Source organism: Silurus meridionalis, chromosome 3 (genome assembly GCF_014805685.1).
Source record: "Silurus meridionalis isolate SWU-2019-XX chromosome 3, ASM1480568v1, whole genome shotgun sequence".
NCBI classification, from domain to species: Eukaryota; Metazoa; Chordata; class Actinopteri; order Siluriformes; family Siluridae; genus Silurus; species Silurus meridionalis.
Genome location: NC_060886.1, coordinates 20,979,277 through 20,999,448, shown reverse-complemented (window position 1 = coordinate 20,999,448; position 20,172 = coordinate 20,979,277). Strand labels below are relative to the sequence as shown.

The 20,172-nt window shown below is 37.6% G+C and overlaps 1 protein-coding gene across 1 annotated transcript; it reads left to right on the top strand.

Annotated features, from left to right (window-relative positions):
* The first annotated feature begins 321 nt into the window (after positions 1 to 321).
* On the top strand, positions 322 to 11,450 carry actr3 (actin related protein 3). The gene is made up of 12 exons (XM_046842404.1): positions 322 to 529; positions 4,042 to 4,097; positions 5,096 to 5,220; positions 5,342 to 5,452; positions 6,468 to 6,563; positions 6,782 to 6,889; positions 7,174 to 7,317; positions 8,557 to 8,730; positions 9,228 to 9,320; positions 9,642 to 9,767; positions 9,882 to 9,965; positions 10,489 to 11,450. The coding sequence occupies exons 1-12, from the start codon at positions 486 to 488 to the stop codon at positions 10,582 to 10,584; spliced, it is 1,257 nt and encodes a 418-aa protein (XP_046698360.1). The 5' UTR covers positions 322 to 485; the 3' UTR covers positions 10,585 to 11,450.
* Positions 11,451 to 20,172: the final 8,722 nt, after the last annotated feature.

Genomic DNA, 20,172 nt, shown 5'->3' with positions numbered 1-20,172 from the left:
TTCCTTTCCTTTTGCCCCTCTTTTCTCCTCTTTTCTTTCTTTCTTTTCTTTTTCTTCTTTACTTTTTTTCCTCTTCTCTTCACTAATTTTTTTTACTTTTTCTGTTCTTTTCTTTGTTTTTCCTAAGTCTTCTTTCCCCCTCTTTTCTTTTCTCTTTTCTTTCCTCTTCTTTTCCCATATTTTCTTTATTTATTTATTAACCTACTTCTATCTTGTCCATAAATAATAATAATAATAATAATAATAATAATAATAATCCCCTCCCCCTTCCTCATTTCCCTGTACCCCTCCCTCCCTCCTCCCTCTCAGAGACCGGCGGCGGCCATTTTCTCCCCGCGGTGCTCCGCTCTCCGAGTGCGGAAGTGACTGTAAACTTCACAGTGCGGGTGAAAGGGTTCCGCCTTACATTCATCCTGTACCCGACACTTCTAGCTGGGTTTTTTTCTGTTCTTCACTAAGGCATCTACGCTCGTTAAACAGGAGGAATGGCTGGGAGATTACCGGCGTGTGTGGTGGACTGCGGTACAGGGTAAAGTATTTTCAATTCCTCAGTAAATCAGATCCACTGGCGGCAGCAGCAGCAGCCCTGTCAGCTCTGGGGTGTGTAGCGCTAGCAAGCTAACTGCTTCGCTATTTCAGTACAGAACTCGTTTAAAAATCTCCTTATGTATTTACTCCTGTCGTGATTTTCCTTTGTGTAATTTAAAGGATTTATTTTGCCCTGAGGCAGAGACATTTGTAAGTAACACACGGTGCAGTAGTATGGGTGGAGGCTATGAGAGCAGCTAGCAGGCTAGACTGTATTTTTGCCTTCACTGGTTTGCTAACTCCGTTTCGAAAATGTGTATCTGTCTGACGGGACACGCATTTTAATATTGGACATGTAGGTACGGAATGCACACGTGGGAACACGATTATGAGCGGTATTTATTAAAAAAGAATCTATTTATTCGATGCTGAATTCTGCAAAAGTCATTCTAATGATTGCCGAAGCTCTGCGCCTGCGCACTCGGAACTTCCTAATTTTATTGACAGCGCTCGCCGCTTCCTGCTTCTCGCCTTTGAGTCCATATATGGTGCTGTTCGGCATTTCACCGTGCATTTAGTAGCGTTTATGTGCTACTCGCTTCTATATTCTTTCTCTATATTCCTTAGATTATCCTCTTCTCCTACAAAAATGGACTTTTCCCCCTCGTAGTGGGCTTGTGATCATTGTAAAACTGCAGCTGGGTCTCCGAATCAGACGCTTCGCTTCCTCAGGAGGAGGAACAAGAAGAGCATTATATTCAGCCTAAAGCAGCTTTATTGTAGCCTTTGTACGTTTTTCTAACTGGTTAAGCCCAGCAGTCTTTACATGCACTGCATAAGAGCTTTAATTTTCCCCACCACTTAATTCTGTTTATAGCTTTAATAACATCTTTTTTTTCTAACATGTCCAAAGTTGCATGCAAACAAGAAGATCTCAGTAAAAAAAAAAAATCATCAGTGACATAAAAACGTAATGCACACACACACACACACATGCATCTATAACCTGTTGTAATAATGCTTTAGGATACTGCAGGCAGTGGCAGTTCAAGTGGGTGTGTTGGAGCAGTGAGATGTACTTCAAGACCAGGAGTACAGAGACTGTGTCCAGGATCATGATACGCAGCCATAAACTATGTGCATGTATTTGATCGGTTAACATCTGCAATGATACAGATACTTGGTGCCCTCTCAGGACTTAAGAAAAGTATCTGAAACTAGTATATGAGGTGAGGCATCAAGGCGGACCGGAAACTAGTACAGGGTGTGAGGCATCCAAAGAGCTACATTCCTCTGGATTAAATATCAGAGCATGTGTTAGAAAGTAGAGAACTTAAATATGTTTGTGAGATTCAGAAACGGGTGGATGGCTGTGTGTAGTCTCTATTAACTTATCTCTTCCTGTTAAAAGAGGTAGTTCTTATCTGTGCTTCCTGGCAAAAAAATTGTCAGAGACTCTACCTAAAGCTAGGAGTTTAACATGCAAGCAGAAGTGCAAAAAACCTTTTTTTGTCTGTAACGCGCACACACAGGCATTCTAATAATGTTTTGCATGGTATGATTTTACTGTACTACCCCTGCTCTATAATTTATATCTCAGTCTATCACAGATGAATGTTTCTTGATATAAAAAGTATAACTATACAATCAGATATCGGACTCTATCTGGTCTGTTTAATACACAGTAGTTAGGTGTTAGCATGTAGAAACTTGAACATTCCATGGTGCATACCTTTCCCTCCTCCCCCTCTTTACTTTTGAGCTGAGCAAAGCAAACCAGCATCTGTTCTCAGTATGGATGAGAAAGTGGTTCATTTCGGAGATTCAGATGTGCCCAAGTGTGTGTATGTGTGCATGTGTGTCAGATGTGTGAAAGCTTCACATCCTCTCTCGCTTGCTGACCCACACTTCTCCTCGGTTTTAGTCTGCAAAACTGCTTTTTATAACTCTGGCCTCTAACGTAATGGAGTAATATAACCCACATCATGCAGAAACAACCTCCACTTCCCTTTACACTGCCTCTAAGAGTCACTGCTACAGAATTCATTTCTTTTGACCTTTTATCCATTTCGTAGTTGTTGATCGTTTACCTGAGCGATATTGAATGCCCCTTAAAAAACATTTACAGTTTGTTATGGTTAAAATCTATTACTTCCTTTTTTTATTATAAAAGAAAACGCTAAGAACTTTAGTGAACTAATATATTTTAATAACTCATTAATCCAGTAGTTTTCCTTTTCCCCCAGTTCAATAATGGGGGGATTCTTCCTCTTGGCAAATTGGGTATTTTTTAAACATTTTTTACGAACGTACTTCTGAATATTTAATAAAATAATTCTGCTCTTTTATTATTGTGCATATCTGGACGTATTTTTCTTTTAGCCCCTCGTGTTGCTTTTTGGTGGGTGTGTTTTTGGACTCCGACACCATTCGGTTATCCAAACGAACTCATGCCTACAACTACACACATTACGCATGCATAACAGTTAGATGAGCTCTTAACACATGCACAAAGGCTGGTTTAACTCCTTTTACTAGTAAGCAAATGATCAAGACCTAATCTAGAGTCACTGTAATTCAAGGCAGCATAAAGACTGTACAGATACTTGATGGAGCTAGTGAGGCTACAGGTCACAATCGTGAGCTCTTTAAACCAAGTTTTGATGGATTCTTTGAGATTCATCACTACTGTAGACCTGTAATGATCTTCTGCTAACTAAACATCAGCATTCTGTGGTTAGGAAATTTCTTTAAAAAAAGATGATGTCACCTTATAGTGAACTGATTTTCTTGTAAATGTGCTTTATTAAGATATTTTTGTGGCGATGAGGCAGTCCTGCATGTCCATTAGTTCACAAATCTGAATTTAAGCTTCATAGAGAAAGTACAAACTGATGATGGTTATGGCTGGGCACATTTGGTAATATAATACTGATATAGTGAGTGTAATCTGTTTTTTAACAGCAGAACTTTAATTTTCAGTGCAGTTTTAATAAGGAAAAAAATTTTTTTTTTCCCCAGTTTAACATTAATATTTTGGTCGGTTTGTTAGAAAACCTCGGCTATATGCAAAGATGTACATCATGTATCAAGATGATATTTTTAGCAGTTGTTGCCTTGGAGCCTGCATGATCTGAAGCATACTGACTGGAATTTATAAAGACAACACCCAATATGTTTTTGTCAAACCGAGCAATGACAGAACAACTACAGGCTGTTGCTGTATGTCAGACAGCATGATGGGAGCAGAGCACTTGCATTAAGAAGAAATTAGAGGCTTGTGTGTTGTCAGCTGGGTGTAAAGCTGCAAAGGATGAGCTCTGTAGTCCGCAGGGATCTCAGCGATATATCAGCCAAAGTAGTTCCAAAACTGAATGCATAGAAAATGAATTGTGCTGTAAAAAAATTAATAGATGAAATTGTAACTTATGCTGCTCATAAGGGGCCTTCAGAATTCAAATTGCTTATAAGTGCTGTTTAACTAAAGTCATGTTCTCTCTTTCTGTGTTTCAGATATACTAAACTGGGATATGCAGGAAACACAGAACCTCAGTTCATCGTACCATCATGTGAGTGCAACCGTATCACTTGAACCTAAAGACCAATAAATGATTCGAGTGTCAGGATTTAGTTTGCAGTCTTGTTATTCAGAGCTTATTCTCAATGCATCAGGGAGACAGTCTGATTCTTTAACTTCGTACAAATCTAATTTTGTGTCTATTTTTTTTAAATCCCTGCAGCCACTATTTCTACCATTTAAAAGAAAATTGTAATTTCAGGATGTCTATAGTAAAACCCATTAACCTAACCACACCAGGTTGCTGTTTCTAAGGTGATTAAACACTTGGGGCTATTCTTAATGAGAAACAAAACAGAAATCAAAGTCTGATACCAGTGAGAAATGACCTTGTTCCAGTTATTAATGTTTTGCCATTGATCTCCTGTAATTAGTATTTCAGTTTGTATTTGGTTAGCTGTGACTCATTCTATCATATTTCTAGTCATATATTTCATCAGCTACTAATAATTTATGAACAGGTTGCTAATCACTTGGTGATCCTGAGGTAAAATTGTGTATGGCATTAAAGTAACTAAAAATGTGAGAGAATGTATAGGAGGTAGAAAGAAAGCAGTCCAGATCAGATCCTTGCGCATGCTTTGACTTTCCAAATTATCATAATATGATGTATGCAAACACTTAAACACTCTTTTGATGTTATGGGCACTTTAAAGTCTAATCGTTGTGCGTGTTGTCTCGTTGGTTTCATGATTAAGTGTAGAAATTAGAACAGAACTGTAATTGTCTGTCCAATTAGGACTGTGCTTTGACAAATCCTATTGTTTGTGAAGGAATATTTCCAGTTCCATAATGTTATATACTGAAATACAAATGATATAACAATAAGAAGTTTCATTAAATAATCTACATTCATACACAGGTAGAGGTTGAAGCAAATGCTGCCTGTGTATTGATGTGACTGAATGAATGGTGTACTGCAGTTTTTTCTTGCGGTAATGTTTTCTGCGGCCAGTTTCATTATATCGCATCATCCTCTGCATTACTCAGGCATCGCCATCAAAGAGTCGGCGAAAGTGGGAGACCAGGCCCAGAGAAGGATGATGAAAGGTGTGGATGACCTCGACTTCTTCATCGGAGACGAGGCTATCGACAAGCCTACCTACGCAACCAAGGTGATTTCTACACTACATTTAACATGACCATGAAGCTGGTAAAAACCGGTGCTCATTACAAAATAAATTCAAGCACAAATGATTTAGCTTCCTTTTTAATTTTGTCTATCTTTACATACAGTGGCCTATCAGGCATGGTATCGTTGAGGATTGGGATCTAATGGAGAGGTTCATGGAGCAGGTCATCTTTAAGTATCTGAGGGCAGAGCCTGAAGACCACTACTTCCTGCTGGTTAGTCATACACCACTGCAGTATGGAGACACACACACACACACGTATCTAATGCAGAACAAATGGTTCCAGTTATTTTGTTTTAAAATAATATGGCTGAAATCTACTGTTTAAAGAAATACTTTTTCCATTTAAGTAGATGTTCCAGTGTACATATTTTTATATATTTATTTATATCACTGTTTCTAACAGGTTGTCAGATTCACTTCACTGTAGACTTCATGAGTTGTGAATATCCTACCAGTTGTGTGGTTTTTATTAGAGAGCTTGTTTTGGTGATGTTTGTTTATCTTTTTTTCTTGTCAGCACTTTGTAGACATCAGAGGTACCATTATGGGTTCATTGTGTACCACTCACTCAAGTTAGCTGTGAACTTCATATACGAAAAAAAAACCTGAAATAAAAAGTCCTGAAGTTAAAACCGATGCTCCTATTCAGGTTCAGGTTCCCTGGAACACATTTAGAACCGCGTGAGTTATTATAGATTATACAGTTAACGAAAGAGGCATCATTTATTCTCGTATTATCTGGTGTCAGCCAGATGTAAATGGTATCCCTTTTACATCTGGTTCCTCTCAGGGTTTCTTCTTCTTGCTGTCTTAGGCAGATTTTATTTGCCATTCTTGCCTTCCTCATTATGGACACATTTCCATTTTATATCCAGATGTTTGTAAAGTTGCTTTGTTATAATATCCTAAGACATTGGACTTCTCATCAGACAGTTGTTGTGTTCAAATCCCAGCACTGCCAATCTGCTGCTCCTGAGCCCTTGAGCAAAGCCCTTAACCCTCAACTGCTCAGTTGTCAGAGATGATTGTCGCAGTGTATAAGGGTGTCTGCCAAATGATGTAAATATCCACTGTGTTGTACATCTGTAAAATTAGGGTTTCCCCACACAGGATTTATTTTTCTTCCCACTTCAGCGTAAGCAACATTTTTGTTACAACATCATCGAAAATGGATTTTCCCCAATGTGAATGTGGATATATGTGCATTAATAGTGAATCTTTTTCAGACCGAGCCTCCTCTAAACACACCCGAGAACCGAGAATACACTGCAGAGATCATGTTCGAGTCCTTCAATGTGCCGGGACTCTATATCGCCGTGCAGGTATCGCAAACGAACACAACTTCTTCATTGATTTTATTGTTTGTGAAGTGATTGTTCTGCATGTTAATAGCGAATTGTATTGCTTGTCTCTGAAGCGACATTTTGTTCCTGTTTATACTTCTATATGGATGTTGGAGTTCATCTTTTTTCTCTACTAACCTGTGAGCATGGTGTATTTACATAAGTATGATTTGGGGTTTTTTTGCACACATTTTCAGGCAGTTTTGGCTCTAGCAGCATCCTGGACTTCTCGACAGGTTGGAGAAAGGACTCTGACCGGTACAGTAATTGACAGTGGAGATGGAGTCACTCACGTCATCCCTGTGGTCAGTCACATACCACACAAGCACCCACGCACAACACATACTCTGCATATGTACAGTGCAAACCGGTCTCATTGACTTCCTGTTTATTTTTATACCCAATTGAGCTTATAAATTAAATGATAAGGAAATGTCAGTTTTTGTGCCTCGCTCTGCAATTTCCTGCACTGTGCTTAATGATTGAAGGCTACCCATTTATCCGTTGGTAAAGTGTTTGATTTGTTGCTTTGCTCTGGCTGTGATTGGAAGGTAATGTTGATTTGCTTTGTTGCTTTACTGTGTTCTAGGCAGAAGGCTATGTGATTGGCAGCTGCATAAAGCACATTCCCATTGCAGGCCGTGACATTACCTACTTCACACAGCAACTGCTGAGGGAGAGAGAGGTGGGAATTCCACCTGAGCAGTCTCTCGAGACTGCTAAAGCCGTCAAGGTAAGCATGCGCTCGTGTAATTGAATTATACTTAAATCACCAAACTTTCGCGTTTTAGCAGAGCCACGTCCTAACTGTCCAACTGAAGCACAAACCCTTCATTTTTAATTTGATTAATCCTCAAATTTTAATTGCACTCTTCAAATTTGGTTTAATGAGAGTAGAACAGGCTGGAAGTTCTTAAACCTAAGTGAGAATGCTGTAGCTGATTTTTAAAAAGAACAACTCCATGTAAATCTCTAAAGTGCTTTAGGGCAACTCCAGCATTATGCAGGTCACAGAGGAACTCGTATTGACTTGCAAAGTGGCTCGTTGCCTGCGTAGAGCTCAGCACCAGTGCGAATGTTTGCATATCGGGCCATGTAGCATTTCAGAGTGAACACAGACCAGCATTCATTTATTTACATATCACAGAATTATTGCAGGGTTATCTGCATTACAGATTTGACATTACATGCAGTGTTTGTTTTGACTCAAAAGTTTTCAACAGATCCTGTGAGCTTTGGATTAAACCAATAACGAAAACTTTTTTTTTGTTTATATACATATATGCTACTGAAGGGGAAGGTTGAGTTCTAGACCTGAGGTTTTTTCTTACATTAATGGGTATGATGATTACATATGCAACCATGAGATTTCTAGAATTGAACACTGAATGAAAAATCTGAACTTTTTATAATCCAGCTTCAGGTCTAGCTGTACTGTTTGGATTCAATTTAAATTTGTCCATTTCATGTAACAGAGCAGTTAGCTACAGGAAACGTGCTGCTTTGTGCCAGAGTGTCCCCTATGTTTTCTGGTTTAATGATGCAATTCTCTTTAAAAAGTCAGCATGAGGAAATTAAATGTACACCTAAATGGACAATTTGTGTAAGAGATTTGGCTACTATTAAAGTCGACGTTTGCTTTGCATTGCGTTTAAATGTTTGATATTTTTCAGACTGCAGCATTAATGTTTGTTTTGTGTATCTGCATCAGTTATTTCGTCAGACTTGAATTGCCGGGGTGATTTATTTTCCTTCTGTGCATGCAGTTGGAAGATTGTGTGGGAGCTTAACTTGGATGAGCTTCGCTTAGTTTCGCATAATGAAGTTGTTCCCCCGGGCTTCCAGTCATTACTCTGACATGAGCCATTAGTTCTGACGCGGCCTTTTACTGGCATACAGCGGGGAAGTGTATTTCAGGGCGCAGACCCAAAATACTTTACGCAACAAATGTACGTGTGTGTTCTTTTTGTAGGAGCGCTTTAGTTACGTGTGTCCTGACCTGGTGAAGGAGTTTAATAAGTACGACACCGATGGCTCCAAATGGATAAAGCAGTACACCGGCATTAACGCCATCAGCAAGAAAGAGTTCACCATCGATGTGGGATATGAGCGCTTTCTTGGCCCAGAGATCTTCTTCCACCCTGAGGTGTGTAATACACACACAGTACACACACACATGCACACAGGGGGTGCTGCTCATTTCTTTAATTGCAGCTTCACATTTCCTCTCCTTGCTTCTTAGCTCCTCTCTGAGGAAATGAGAAAAAGATGGAAACAAGGACAGGAGAAATTGAGGGCAAATGTATCTGCCAAAAAGACCTTTCTCAATGAAGAGTTATTCTAAAACAAAAATTACCTATTTAAAAAAAAAAAAAAATAGACTTAGGAAAAAGATATAGGAATTACCTTTATCCATAATCCAGTAGCCTCTTTTCGCTTCTCTCCTCAATTCCTCTGAGTGCGTTTAAAGAATTGATTCATGCTTAAAGATGGCTTCAATTGATTTCTGAGTCACTGGCTAAAGAATGTAAGAATCAAGGATACATCAACTGGATTACTGAGGTGCACCCAGAGAGTAAAAAAAAAGCATGTGTTGAACACATTATAGACCTCACTTTTATATTCTACGCCTGTTTCTGACAGTTTGCCAATCCGGACTTCACTCAGCCCATCTCAGAAGTGGTTGATGAGGTCATCCAGAACTGCCCCATTGATGTTCGTCGTCCCCTCTACAAGGTAAGTCTAGAAAGGAGCAGTTTACATGCATGATGCTGTATCCTGACTGTAGTGCTGTTTGCACTAGGGTGCCATAACTTTTTTACAAAATGAGAACTAGTTTCTAGTCAAAATCCAATTGTTGCTTATTTCACGGGTTACTCGGATTCATGAATGAGTGGTTTTAATCTAATCCTCTGTAACCAAGCCGTTTTTTTCCCCCCAGTAACCAGAAGCCATAATAATTGTGTATTACTGTACACGGTTAGATAATTAGCCTAATATTTAAATAGGTCATAATTTGCCCCTCATCCCACAACTCTGAATGTGTCTCCTCCGTAGAATATTGTTCTGTCAGGAGGTTCTACTATGTTCCGTGATTTTGGCCGGCGTCTGCAGAGGGACCTGAAGAGAACCGTGGATGCTCGTCTCAAACTGAGCGAAGAACTCAGCGGTGGCAAATTGAAGGTATGAATAAGAGCTTCTGCACTAAAATAAAGTGAAGAAAGGGAAAAGTAAAAGGATTTTTAATTTTTTTGGTATTTCTCTTTTCTTATATGTGCGGTCATTATTCCCTTGCAGCCCAAACCTATCGACGTGCAGGTCGTCACTCACCACATGCAGCGCTACGCCGTGTGGTTCGGAGGATCCATGCTGGCCTCAACAGTGAGTTACACATAAATGATGCAAACATTACTCTATAACAGGGCTGTATTACTCAAACAAACTCTACTGTTATTAACTGATACAGATAGGACATGAGGTGCAATCCTCAATCTGGAGAAAGCATGATGCGTTTACAGCAGCTTTATTAACTGCCTGCTCCTGGCTGCTGTGGTTTAAATGAGGTTACTGATGGTCCATATTTTGGAAGATAAATACATTAGAGCATATGGCAAACAGGTGCAGCAGTCCTGCAGGATTCACAAGACCTGATAGCATTTGCTGACATTTCTACTTCTGGGTTTCTCGTGTTTCCGTGGGCACAGTGATATTGTTCATATTTGATTTAAAAAGAAAGAAGTAAATGAACAAAAAGCCCAAAACTTTGCTCACTATTGATGCAGCTACAGTTACAGATTGTTATACAGTATTACTTTTTTCTTTTTTGTCTCACTTCTTTTTTGGGAGAACCCAACATGCCTTTATGACACATTTCTTTGCTTGTGTGTGTTTTCCAATCAACTAGCCTGAGTTCTACCAGGTGTGTCACACCAAGAAGGATTACGAGGAAATCGGCCCCAGCATCTGTCGCCACAACCCTGTGTTCGGTGTCATGTCCTAAAGAGTCCACAGGCCTTCATATACACAAAGGGATTGGGGTTGGGGTGGTCAGGGCTGGGGAGAACAAAAGAGCAGGCCACTGGAGAGAGAGCTCATTTCGGTTAACACCAAACCTGTCTGCTGGATCCAGATGATGAATGTTGTGTTTGTTTGTTCGTTCGTTTGTTCATGTTATTCCCAGTACAAGGGAGATTGCGATTACTAGACCAAAATGACTCCAGCTCTTCTCTGCCTCTGTTCAATAATCTGTGGGAGTCTAATAATTAAAAAAAAAAATCCCCCGTTGAGTAAAATTCTGAGTAAACAGTAATATTGTCATTCATTTTGGTATCGATGCAAAAGACTGCTGGTGTTATTCATGTTTAAAATAAAAAAGCGAATCAAGCGCTTTATCCCTTAAAAGGTCGACTCTGCCAGTCTTCTCCCCATCTTCCCAAGTTGTGTCATTCTCAAGGTGCATCATGTCCTTTAGCAGGCAAAGCAGGGGAAAACTCGGACCAGATTATAAAAAAAAAAAAAAAAAAGACTGTTCTACAGCTTTGATTCTTCTCGCGCTTTTATTGTTTTCAAAAAAATTATATATTTCTTTTTTTGCATTTTCATCAAATTAGATTTAAATATGTGACTGCTTTTACCTCCAATCATATTTACATTTTCTTTCCTAACAGGACAGAAATGCGTTTATCAATAATAATAATAATAATAATAATAGGATTATAATGAGCTTGAACAGGAATGACTATCGGACCAGTATTGCTAACCTAGTGGACTTTTATATTTCATTGAACACCAAATTACAGCAGGTTTGGATTTGTAAATGCGATGCCTAAAACATTCCAATAAAGGCTTAAAAATGTTTCTACAAAATTGCTGTCTTCCTTTTGATTTTGATTTGGAGTGTACAGTTCCCAAACCACTAATATTAGCTTGTGTTCAGCATCTCTCCTCATTTACATTTATGGCACCTAAGCAACCCAAAGCTATAGGTTTAGGGGCCTTGCCCAGGGGCCCAGCAGTGACCGTTTGTTGTGGCTGGGATTTAACCTCGCAAGCTTTCAGATTCAAAGTCCAATGCCTTAACCACACAGCTACCACCTCCACCAAACATAATCACTCATTTTGAGTATTGCAGAAGTCTTTTCAGTGGTTACATTAGAGATGATTATTCTCTAATTCCCTGCATTGGTTCTTTTCATTGGTCTTAAGGCACCATTCATTTCAAGTTATTATAGAATTGTTCTGGGAGACAGGAAATGAAAAAACTTTGGGTAATGATAAAATAATATAATCATCAATATTAGTTAGATTGAGGAAACAGATGTGTGTAATGGGAAGAAACTCTGCCTGTTTTTATTTGTCCTTGCAGAGACCTGTAAGAGCAGATGCAATATTGATGAAACAAGCTTTATCCTAGAAAACCCTTGTGGGCAATTTTCTGTCATTACTTGGTGTTTCTACTTTGCTAGGTTTCATCTCGGGGAAATGTTTCTTACATTTAGCATTTCATCATTTTTACAGTTTATCGAACCCTTCTACTCATAAGTATGAATGTATTGCATCCTTACAGTTATTGTTTATGTATTCTTAAATATTTACATTCAGTAAAAATTCATATCTGCCTGCACACTATTTGCTTTTGACATTTAACTATAATTGCACTGCTTTGATGAAAAATCTTCCCAGCAAGCGGGCATGTTCTATTCCTGCAATGCTTTAGTTGGCAGCTAGAGGGCATTGTTTCACTTTAAACCGTAAGCAATGTGGCTCTCAAACAAATGAATGCAGCCATTATTTACTGCAGTATCCTGAAAGCCTACAGAAGCATGACTCACATGGCTTTTATTTACAAAAAGAATTTACACAATGACTATAAAAAAATATATATGGTTCATTATTCACTTTCGGCATATAATCTTAGACTTGGCTTCTGTAAGGCTGCTTCATCCATCTGCAATGGAATTAGGTTTGTGTGTGGATGGACACAACCTTGCGTTACAGCTCTTGATTTGATCCGTGCACCATGCTGACATGAGGAAATTGTCAGAACTAAGTATTGTAATGAATTAACTGTGAATGCTTCCGATGACTTCTAACTCTATCATGAACGTGGAAAAAAAAAAAAGTGGTGAGATCATGAATATCTTAAGAGGAAGAAGATTTCCTATCATGGCATTGCAAAATATAATATTTGGTCTGTTTTGGAAGCTTTTACCGATATTTTTCTTTAGATTTTATTCTTAAAAATAAGAATGCTTAAAAGTCAAATTTGCTTCCTACCAGTGGAAAGTCAACTAAGCTATTTCTCTGATAAATCAGGTAAAACCCTGAACTACTGCTCATTGTTCTGCAAGTACTTTATTCATGGTACGGATATAACTATCATTATAGACAACAATATATGCACAAAACCCTTAAAGACTGCAGACACCTAAACATAAGCTGTGTTTAAGATCATATGTGCATTTCAATCAACCCATTTCACATTTAGGCCTCATTTGTTGTTATGGTAACTTCCACTTTTCTTGGAAGATGTTTTACTAGATTTTGGAGTGTGCTTGTGGAGATTTTTGTTTATTCAGCCAAGCTTGTTAGCAGAGGTGGGAACAAACGATGTACAAATACTTCGTTATTATTTTTCTGGTGTCAGTACTTTACTTCACTCATTACATTTTTACACCAATATCTGTACTTTCTATATCTTACATTCTCAAAACAGGCTCGTTATTTTAGTTTTAATCTATTTGGTAAAATGTCAATTTTTTTTCTCATTGCGTGAGGTTTTCAGCCAATAAACCTATTTCTTGTCATTGCATGGCTTTTTCAATCTACCACTGGTTTATCATTTCCTGGCTCTCGCACACCACAGATGTAGGTTAGTTTATGAAGCCAACAATGTGCAAGGCAGAAGGCAACAAGAAATAAAGTATGGGGCGAACGTGGATGAGGCAGAGGGAGTCATTGATGTAAACATGCCTGAGAACAAAGACCTGATCAGCATCATCTTTTTTCTGTGTGTGTTCTATATGGTGGATGTTTAGACTGGATACATACAAAAAACATTTTTTTTAATCGCTTAACAATTGTTTTACTGATGTGCCAAGTCTCAAATTAGCACCAAAAGCCGCCATGATGCACACAACTAACCCTCTGGGGGAACAAACGCACTGGCACATTTTGTGGCATTTTATACTTTTGTAAAACAAAGAAAGCATACAGGGGGCGCTCACTGCAGTCTCTGTCTCCTCTCTTCACAGACACAAATAAAACAACCTGAGTTTCAGTGAAAACTTGCCTTACAAACATAGAAAGTTCGAAAGGTCTACTTTTACATAAACCAATTCAGATTGAAAACAAATATTCTCTGATTATGTAATCAGTATGAAAGTTAGAAGAGGTACATTTTCTCCAGTATCACCTCATTAACCGTCCGTGTGGAAACATAGCAAAGGTTCCGTCTGATGTCTTGATGATTTATGTAATTTAAAACACCATAATTACTTTAAAACCTTTACAAGAATATTTTGTCTTTATGCTCTATGTTGAGTCTGGTATCACTAATAATAAACATACAGGTAATGGCTAATTTTACTTAAGTTCATATCAGAGCCCAAACATCTTTCCTTTAACTTGTGTACTTTTGCCACCTCTGGGTGTTAGTAAAGTCAGGTACTGATGTAGGTACAGGAGTACTGGGGTGCAGTCAGCGTTCCAGTTCATCATAATGGTCTTCAATAGGGTTGAGATCAGAGCTCTATAGCAGACCACTTAAGATCTTCCACTCCATCCCATGTAAACCATATCTTCGTGAAGTTCTCTTTGTGAACAGAGCCATTCTGGAACAGGTTTGAGTCTCTTATTTCAATTGAAACGTGAAGGAAGATCAAGAGAAATGGAACGGTACAACATCCAAAGAGGTTCTATGCAATTGTGCGTCTCCAACTTTTTGATAACAGTTTGAGAAAGAACCAGATATGGCTGGAAAAACCAGGTGTCCAAATACTTGTCATAATACCTAATAAAAAAAATGATAATTATTTTAATGAATATATCAAAGGAATTATAGGTTATAGTTGTAAATAAGATTAAATTAATTGTAACATAATGTAGTTCATCCTATGTCTTTATTTTAAACCTGTGAATATAGTTTACTTTAAAAAACAGTATAGTATTGAGACATCACAAACATCAAGTACATTTCTTTTGCAAATCCTGCACTGCATGTGTTCCACATGCCTTAACTTTTCAATTTCGTACTGGCTTTGTGGCTGTGGCATTAATATTCACACCATTACCTGTTGTAAAACTGCATCAGTCTGTCTGTCATTTAAACAAGTGCTGAACGATGGATTCAATTAGGCCGTAAGGACTGCGGCTGCTAAAAGATTGATGAGACACTGCACAAAGTGTGGGTGTAATAGATGCTATTGAGCTAACTAAGAAATCTTGTTCTGTTACTGACATGGGTGGTGTTGCAAAGTACATAAAGGAATGGGAGTACAGCTACAATAAAACACATGACAGTTGAAGACACTCCATCAAGCATTACAATGGCATAGACGGCATTTCACTTTTCTGTATATCTTCATATTAAAGTTATTACAGTCACACCTAAAAACAAACAAACAAAAAAATTAATAATAATTATATATATATATATATATATATACTACTTGTATTGCATGCATTATTCATATTTATCATTCTAATTCATATTTATATGCATAACCATATGCAATATGACATGCAGTAAAGTGCTTTTTATGACTCTTTTTCCCTAACTTCATAAGAATAAAGGATTAAAAAGTATATTGAAAAATCTAAATTAAACAATGAATAAACAAATAATAAATTAAATTAAACATTTAAATAATTTACAAAGGAAACTGGATATAGAGTAAACATGTAGTTTAAATGCAGGCAGTATTGCACATTAAATAATTCTGAGGAAAATGTATGTAAATGTAAGTATTGGTGGTGATAACTCAGTGGTTAAGACATTAGACTCTGGTCACAAATTAAATCCCAGTACCACCAAGCTGCCATTGCTGGGCCCTTGAGCAAGGCCCTTAACTCTCAACTGCTCAGTTGTAAGTTGCGCTGGATAAGGGGGTCTGCCAAATGCCATAAATGTAAATATGTTGTGCAAAGCATTTCCCTGATGGCAACAGTGAGAGTAGTGCATTGTTTGGATGGCTGAGGTCCCTTATTATCTTCCTGGCCTTGGTTTAGCACCGCTTGGAGTAAATGATACTGCTACTATTATGATTTTCAGTTCAGTTTGATTTTAATTAAATTGTATTTTTATAGAGCTTTTATATTGTCGACATTTTCATAAAGGAGGTTGACAGAAATATAAGAATTGTAGATATTTAAAATATATAAATGTGTCCTGTAAGAGCAAGCCAGAGTCTATTGCTACAATGACTACTATTACTAATACTAGTGTTATTACTGCATGTATGACAACAACTTCTCCTCCTGCTACAACTGTACAGTAGTAGTAGTAGTAGTAGTAGTAGTAGTAATGCATAGCACATTGTTAGATCCTTATAGACTTACATACTACTTTTCCCAAGATTATAGCATGAAATTACCTAACATACAGCGAAGCAAATTTGCTCTGAGTGTATGCTGAATATGGCGACATTGTGAAATGTGGCTTGTAAAAATTCTGACAAGTGCCCCATCAATACTGACACAATTTTGAAACCTGAAATTAAGGCAGCAAATATCAATATAAATAGCATTTACACAGGCCATTAAACAAGAAATATATGCCATCTGTGAGCCAAAGTAAAAATTTGGTACTTAATCTGAGTGCCATCAGCACACACCCATAAAATGTAAATTACCTGCCTGGTACTGGGTAGGTTCCCATTGTGCTGCCAAAACCGCTCTGATCCATCTAAGCATGAGCACTGCGAAACCTCTGAAGGTGTACTGTGGTATCCGACACTAGAATTTTAGCTGCAGCTCCTTTAAGTCCTGTAAATTTTAAATTTGAGACTCCATGGAATGGATTTTGTTTATCCATCACATTTCACAGATGCCTGATTGGATTGATATCAGGGGAATATAAAGGCCAAGTGAACACCTTGAACTCTAATGTTCCTCAAACCATTCCTGAACAACAAAGCATTGGATTGCTTCTGCTGCATTGCGTTCTTATAATAGTGCATGCTGGTGCCAATTCTTCTCCATGTAAGCAAAGCACACACACCTGGCCATCCACATGACATAAAAGAAAGATGATTCATAAGATCAGGCTTTCTGCCAATGCTGCATGGTCCAGTTCTAATAGTCTTGTGGCTATTGTTGATACTTTTTGGCAGTCGATGTGATACACGTCCAGCTGTGACAAATTTCTATCTTTTTCTTTCAGCTATTTCTGTTACAATTGCTCTTCTTTGAGATCAGACCTGACAGAGCCTTTGCTCCCATAAAATTATTGAGCCCTGTATGCCTACGACCTTTTGTTGGTTTAACAGCTGTCCTTTCTTAGACCACTTGTTGTATGTACTCACCATTGCATGCTATTTTGGCGAAGCTCTGATCCAGTCTTCTCGCTATTACAATCAACTTTGGAATCAACTGTTCCTTTGCTGCCATATACAGTATTACCCACCCCATGACAGGTGCCATTGTAACAAGATCGTTAATGTATCTGTCAGTGATTATAATGTTATTTATGATTGGTGTATAAAAACTGAAAAATGAGTTGTCCATGGGGAGACCTGACCTCTCGGGTGCTGTCTAAGTAAGGGAGTTTTCCAGCTGGTATAAAATAAATCTGGTTCAAATAAGATAAATATTGTATTCTTCATTTTTTCAGTGTTTTTCCCATTATTTACAAATAACAGGTTAAAGTGGAGTTTGTGTTAATTTAAGAAGCATTAGTTGTTGCATGTGTCAGCAGGATCTAAAATGAATTTCAGGATCTTGAGATTACAGTTCTTCTAACCAATCTATAATTTACTGACTATCAATCAGGGCAAAGAAGAAACCTTTTCACTTAATTAAAAATACATTTTAGACAACCTTTATATTCACAAGTTGTATATTCAGTGGAATGTAATAGAAATACTGTCATGTTTTGGTGATTTTTTCTGTTTATAGGCAGTAAAAGATTTTTACACCATACACTAGATTAGACAACAATATGTACAATTCTGTATCTCTTGGAGCAATATGCATTATTACCAATGGTTCTATTTGCCTTGAATCAACTCCCATCTTGGAAAATGTTGGTGAATAGGGAGAACAAAGATTTTGCATGCTTGTTTCCTGATCCCAAACAGATACATGGTTTGGAGGGTGTGCGGTTCACAGATAATTATCCACTCTGTTGATTGGATGATTTGCTGTAGCCTGGCCTTGTCATGTGTTGTGGATGAGCTGAACCAGACTGTTCTGGAGGAGGTGAGAATGTACTCGGTGAAGGCCATGAGGCACTGAACCAACGCTGAATGAAAAGTACTGCACATTTTTTTATATCTGCTACTGATCTCTATTGGCAGAGGAGTTGATCTTAGACTGCCTTTTAAGGTTTTAGGAGATTTCAAAGGAAAGGCGGATGTTCCTGCAAATTACAATATTGCCACAGGAATTTTAATTTGGTCACAAATACACCAAGAAAACAACCCTTCAATCTTCAAACTCCAAGCAGACTCATTGCCATTGTGCATCAAACTGTCCAATTAGTGCTGTGTCATCTGCCAAGGGGTCCCTTAAGCTGAAGTGGAGTCCCTTTAGCTCAGTGAAGTGCTTTAAGGTGCTTTTTAAGATGCAATTTATGACAATGGACAAGACCAATTAACATTTACAACCTGAAACTAAAGATTGTTCGAGTGCATCTAAGCTGTGGCTCCAGAAACCCAAAATCTGAGATCCAAGATCTGCTTGATTAAGCACAATCCACCATGAACAAATTCAAACTCAATGTGTTCAAGTAGCTCACTGCAAAAGAAATAATCAATTTATTTCTTGACTTATTAAAGAAAAGTCTAAATGGTAAATGCTGATTCATACATTTGTTTGCATTTGCATTTCTCTTATGAATGTGCATACTTTAAAACACAATTAAAATGCAGTTACCAAGTGTTTATTAATGTACTATAATGATTGGCAAATTGAAACTGCAAGTGCAAAATCAATCTGACGTCGCATTTTCAATTTCTGCACGGGTCTGATTCTGCCATATTGAAAAAGGTAATAGCCAGCCTTCCATTTGCAATTGCACTTTATCATCCCCGCACTACATGGCTAAAAATATAAAATGCCTCTGCAATCCTTTTTGCATTTTCACTGTCGACAAAGTAGACTTGTCAATCAAACACTGTGGGTGGGAGTTTGGGAGGGACTGTTTTGGTGCGCAGTGCAGTTTAGAGGAAGTGACGAAATCAGTATAAATTTGTCAAGTTAAATAGGAAGAAAACTATAAAGACAATTGAAATGTTTGATTCTGCTTCTTTTTCTCAGAAAGAAAAATGCAATGTCAAATAAGTATGAATTTGGATGTTCTAATTAGAATTTCAGTTTATATATATAAAACCCAGAAAATGCTGCCATGGATGATTTTAAGAGTCCAGTATCAAAATAATTCTATGTTGATGAAGAGCTCTTGAGCTTTTTTAAACACTTGTAGTGCATTGTGTATCCTAAGGCTAATTTATCATAGAGGGGACTGATAAAGTCTTCCAAAAGTATACACTAAAAAGCTTTGGCTGCCTGTATGATAAATTATTTCATCTTAGTTTATTTAATCTAAGAGCTTTTTCATTTCAGTCACTATATTTGGACCTTTCCTAAACGCATCTTCCTCTGCTTTAAGAGTGGGCAGGGAAGGCATTGAGGAGCATATAAATTAATATAGCATTCAGTTTACATTTTTGTGCATAGGCCTATATTTCTATGTAGCCATTGCATGTGGTTACTTTTGAGATTTTATGGCTTTGGCATTTGGCTTTTTTCTATGTCTGGTTTTGTTTTTGTGTTTTTGATTTATAGCTCTAATATCTTTATGAATCTGTGCATATGTATGTGGAGTGTCTTTCTCTGCTCCAAGAATTAACCCCTTAATTATGCCCTGAGTTCTAGCTGTTCAAAAGAAAGTGTTTTTCATTAGAGTAAAATAAAATTGTTAGGGTTTATCTGCCTTTTCAATTTCTTATTTTTTTATTAGCAATTTCTCTAAAATCTGTAGACACAGGGATTACATCTAAAATCTGACAAACCTAACATATAGATCATTGATTTCATTATACTGAAACCTGAAATCTGATCAAGTTTGGTTTAGTAAAAATGTCTATGCAAAATTATTTATTATATTAATTACTGTATTATTATATGTTATATATATTTTTTATTCAAAAAGGTGGTCAAATCGGTCAGTTGTAGCTAAGTGGTAAAGCTGTTCGACTTCTAATTGCATAGTTGTGAGTTTAAATTCCAGCACAACCAAATGTTTGCTCGAGCAAGGCACACAATGGAACACAATGAAAAAACCCTCAACTTTTCCATTGTGTAAATGAGATGATTGTAAGTTGCTCTGAATAAGACTATTTAAAAATGGTTCAATCTAACCATTAAA

Bases quoted from the DNA above. Each gene is read 5' to 3' on its own strand.
- actr3 (XM_046842404.1), top strand. From the start codon at position 486: ATGGCTGGGAGATTACCGGCGTGTGTGGTGGACTGCGGTACAGG. The intron at 5,221-5,341 runs GTGATTTCTACA...CTTTACATACAG, and splicing joins AGCCTACCTACGCAACCAAG to TGGCCTATCAGGCATGGTAT. The intron at 9,768-9,881 runs GTATGAATAAGA...ATTCCCTTGCAG, and splicing joins TCAGCGGTGGCAAATTGAAG to CCCAAACCTATCGACGTGCA.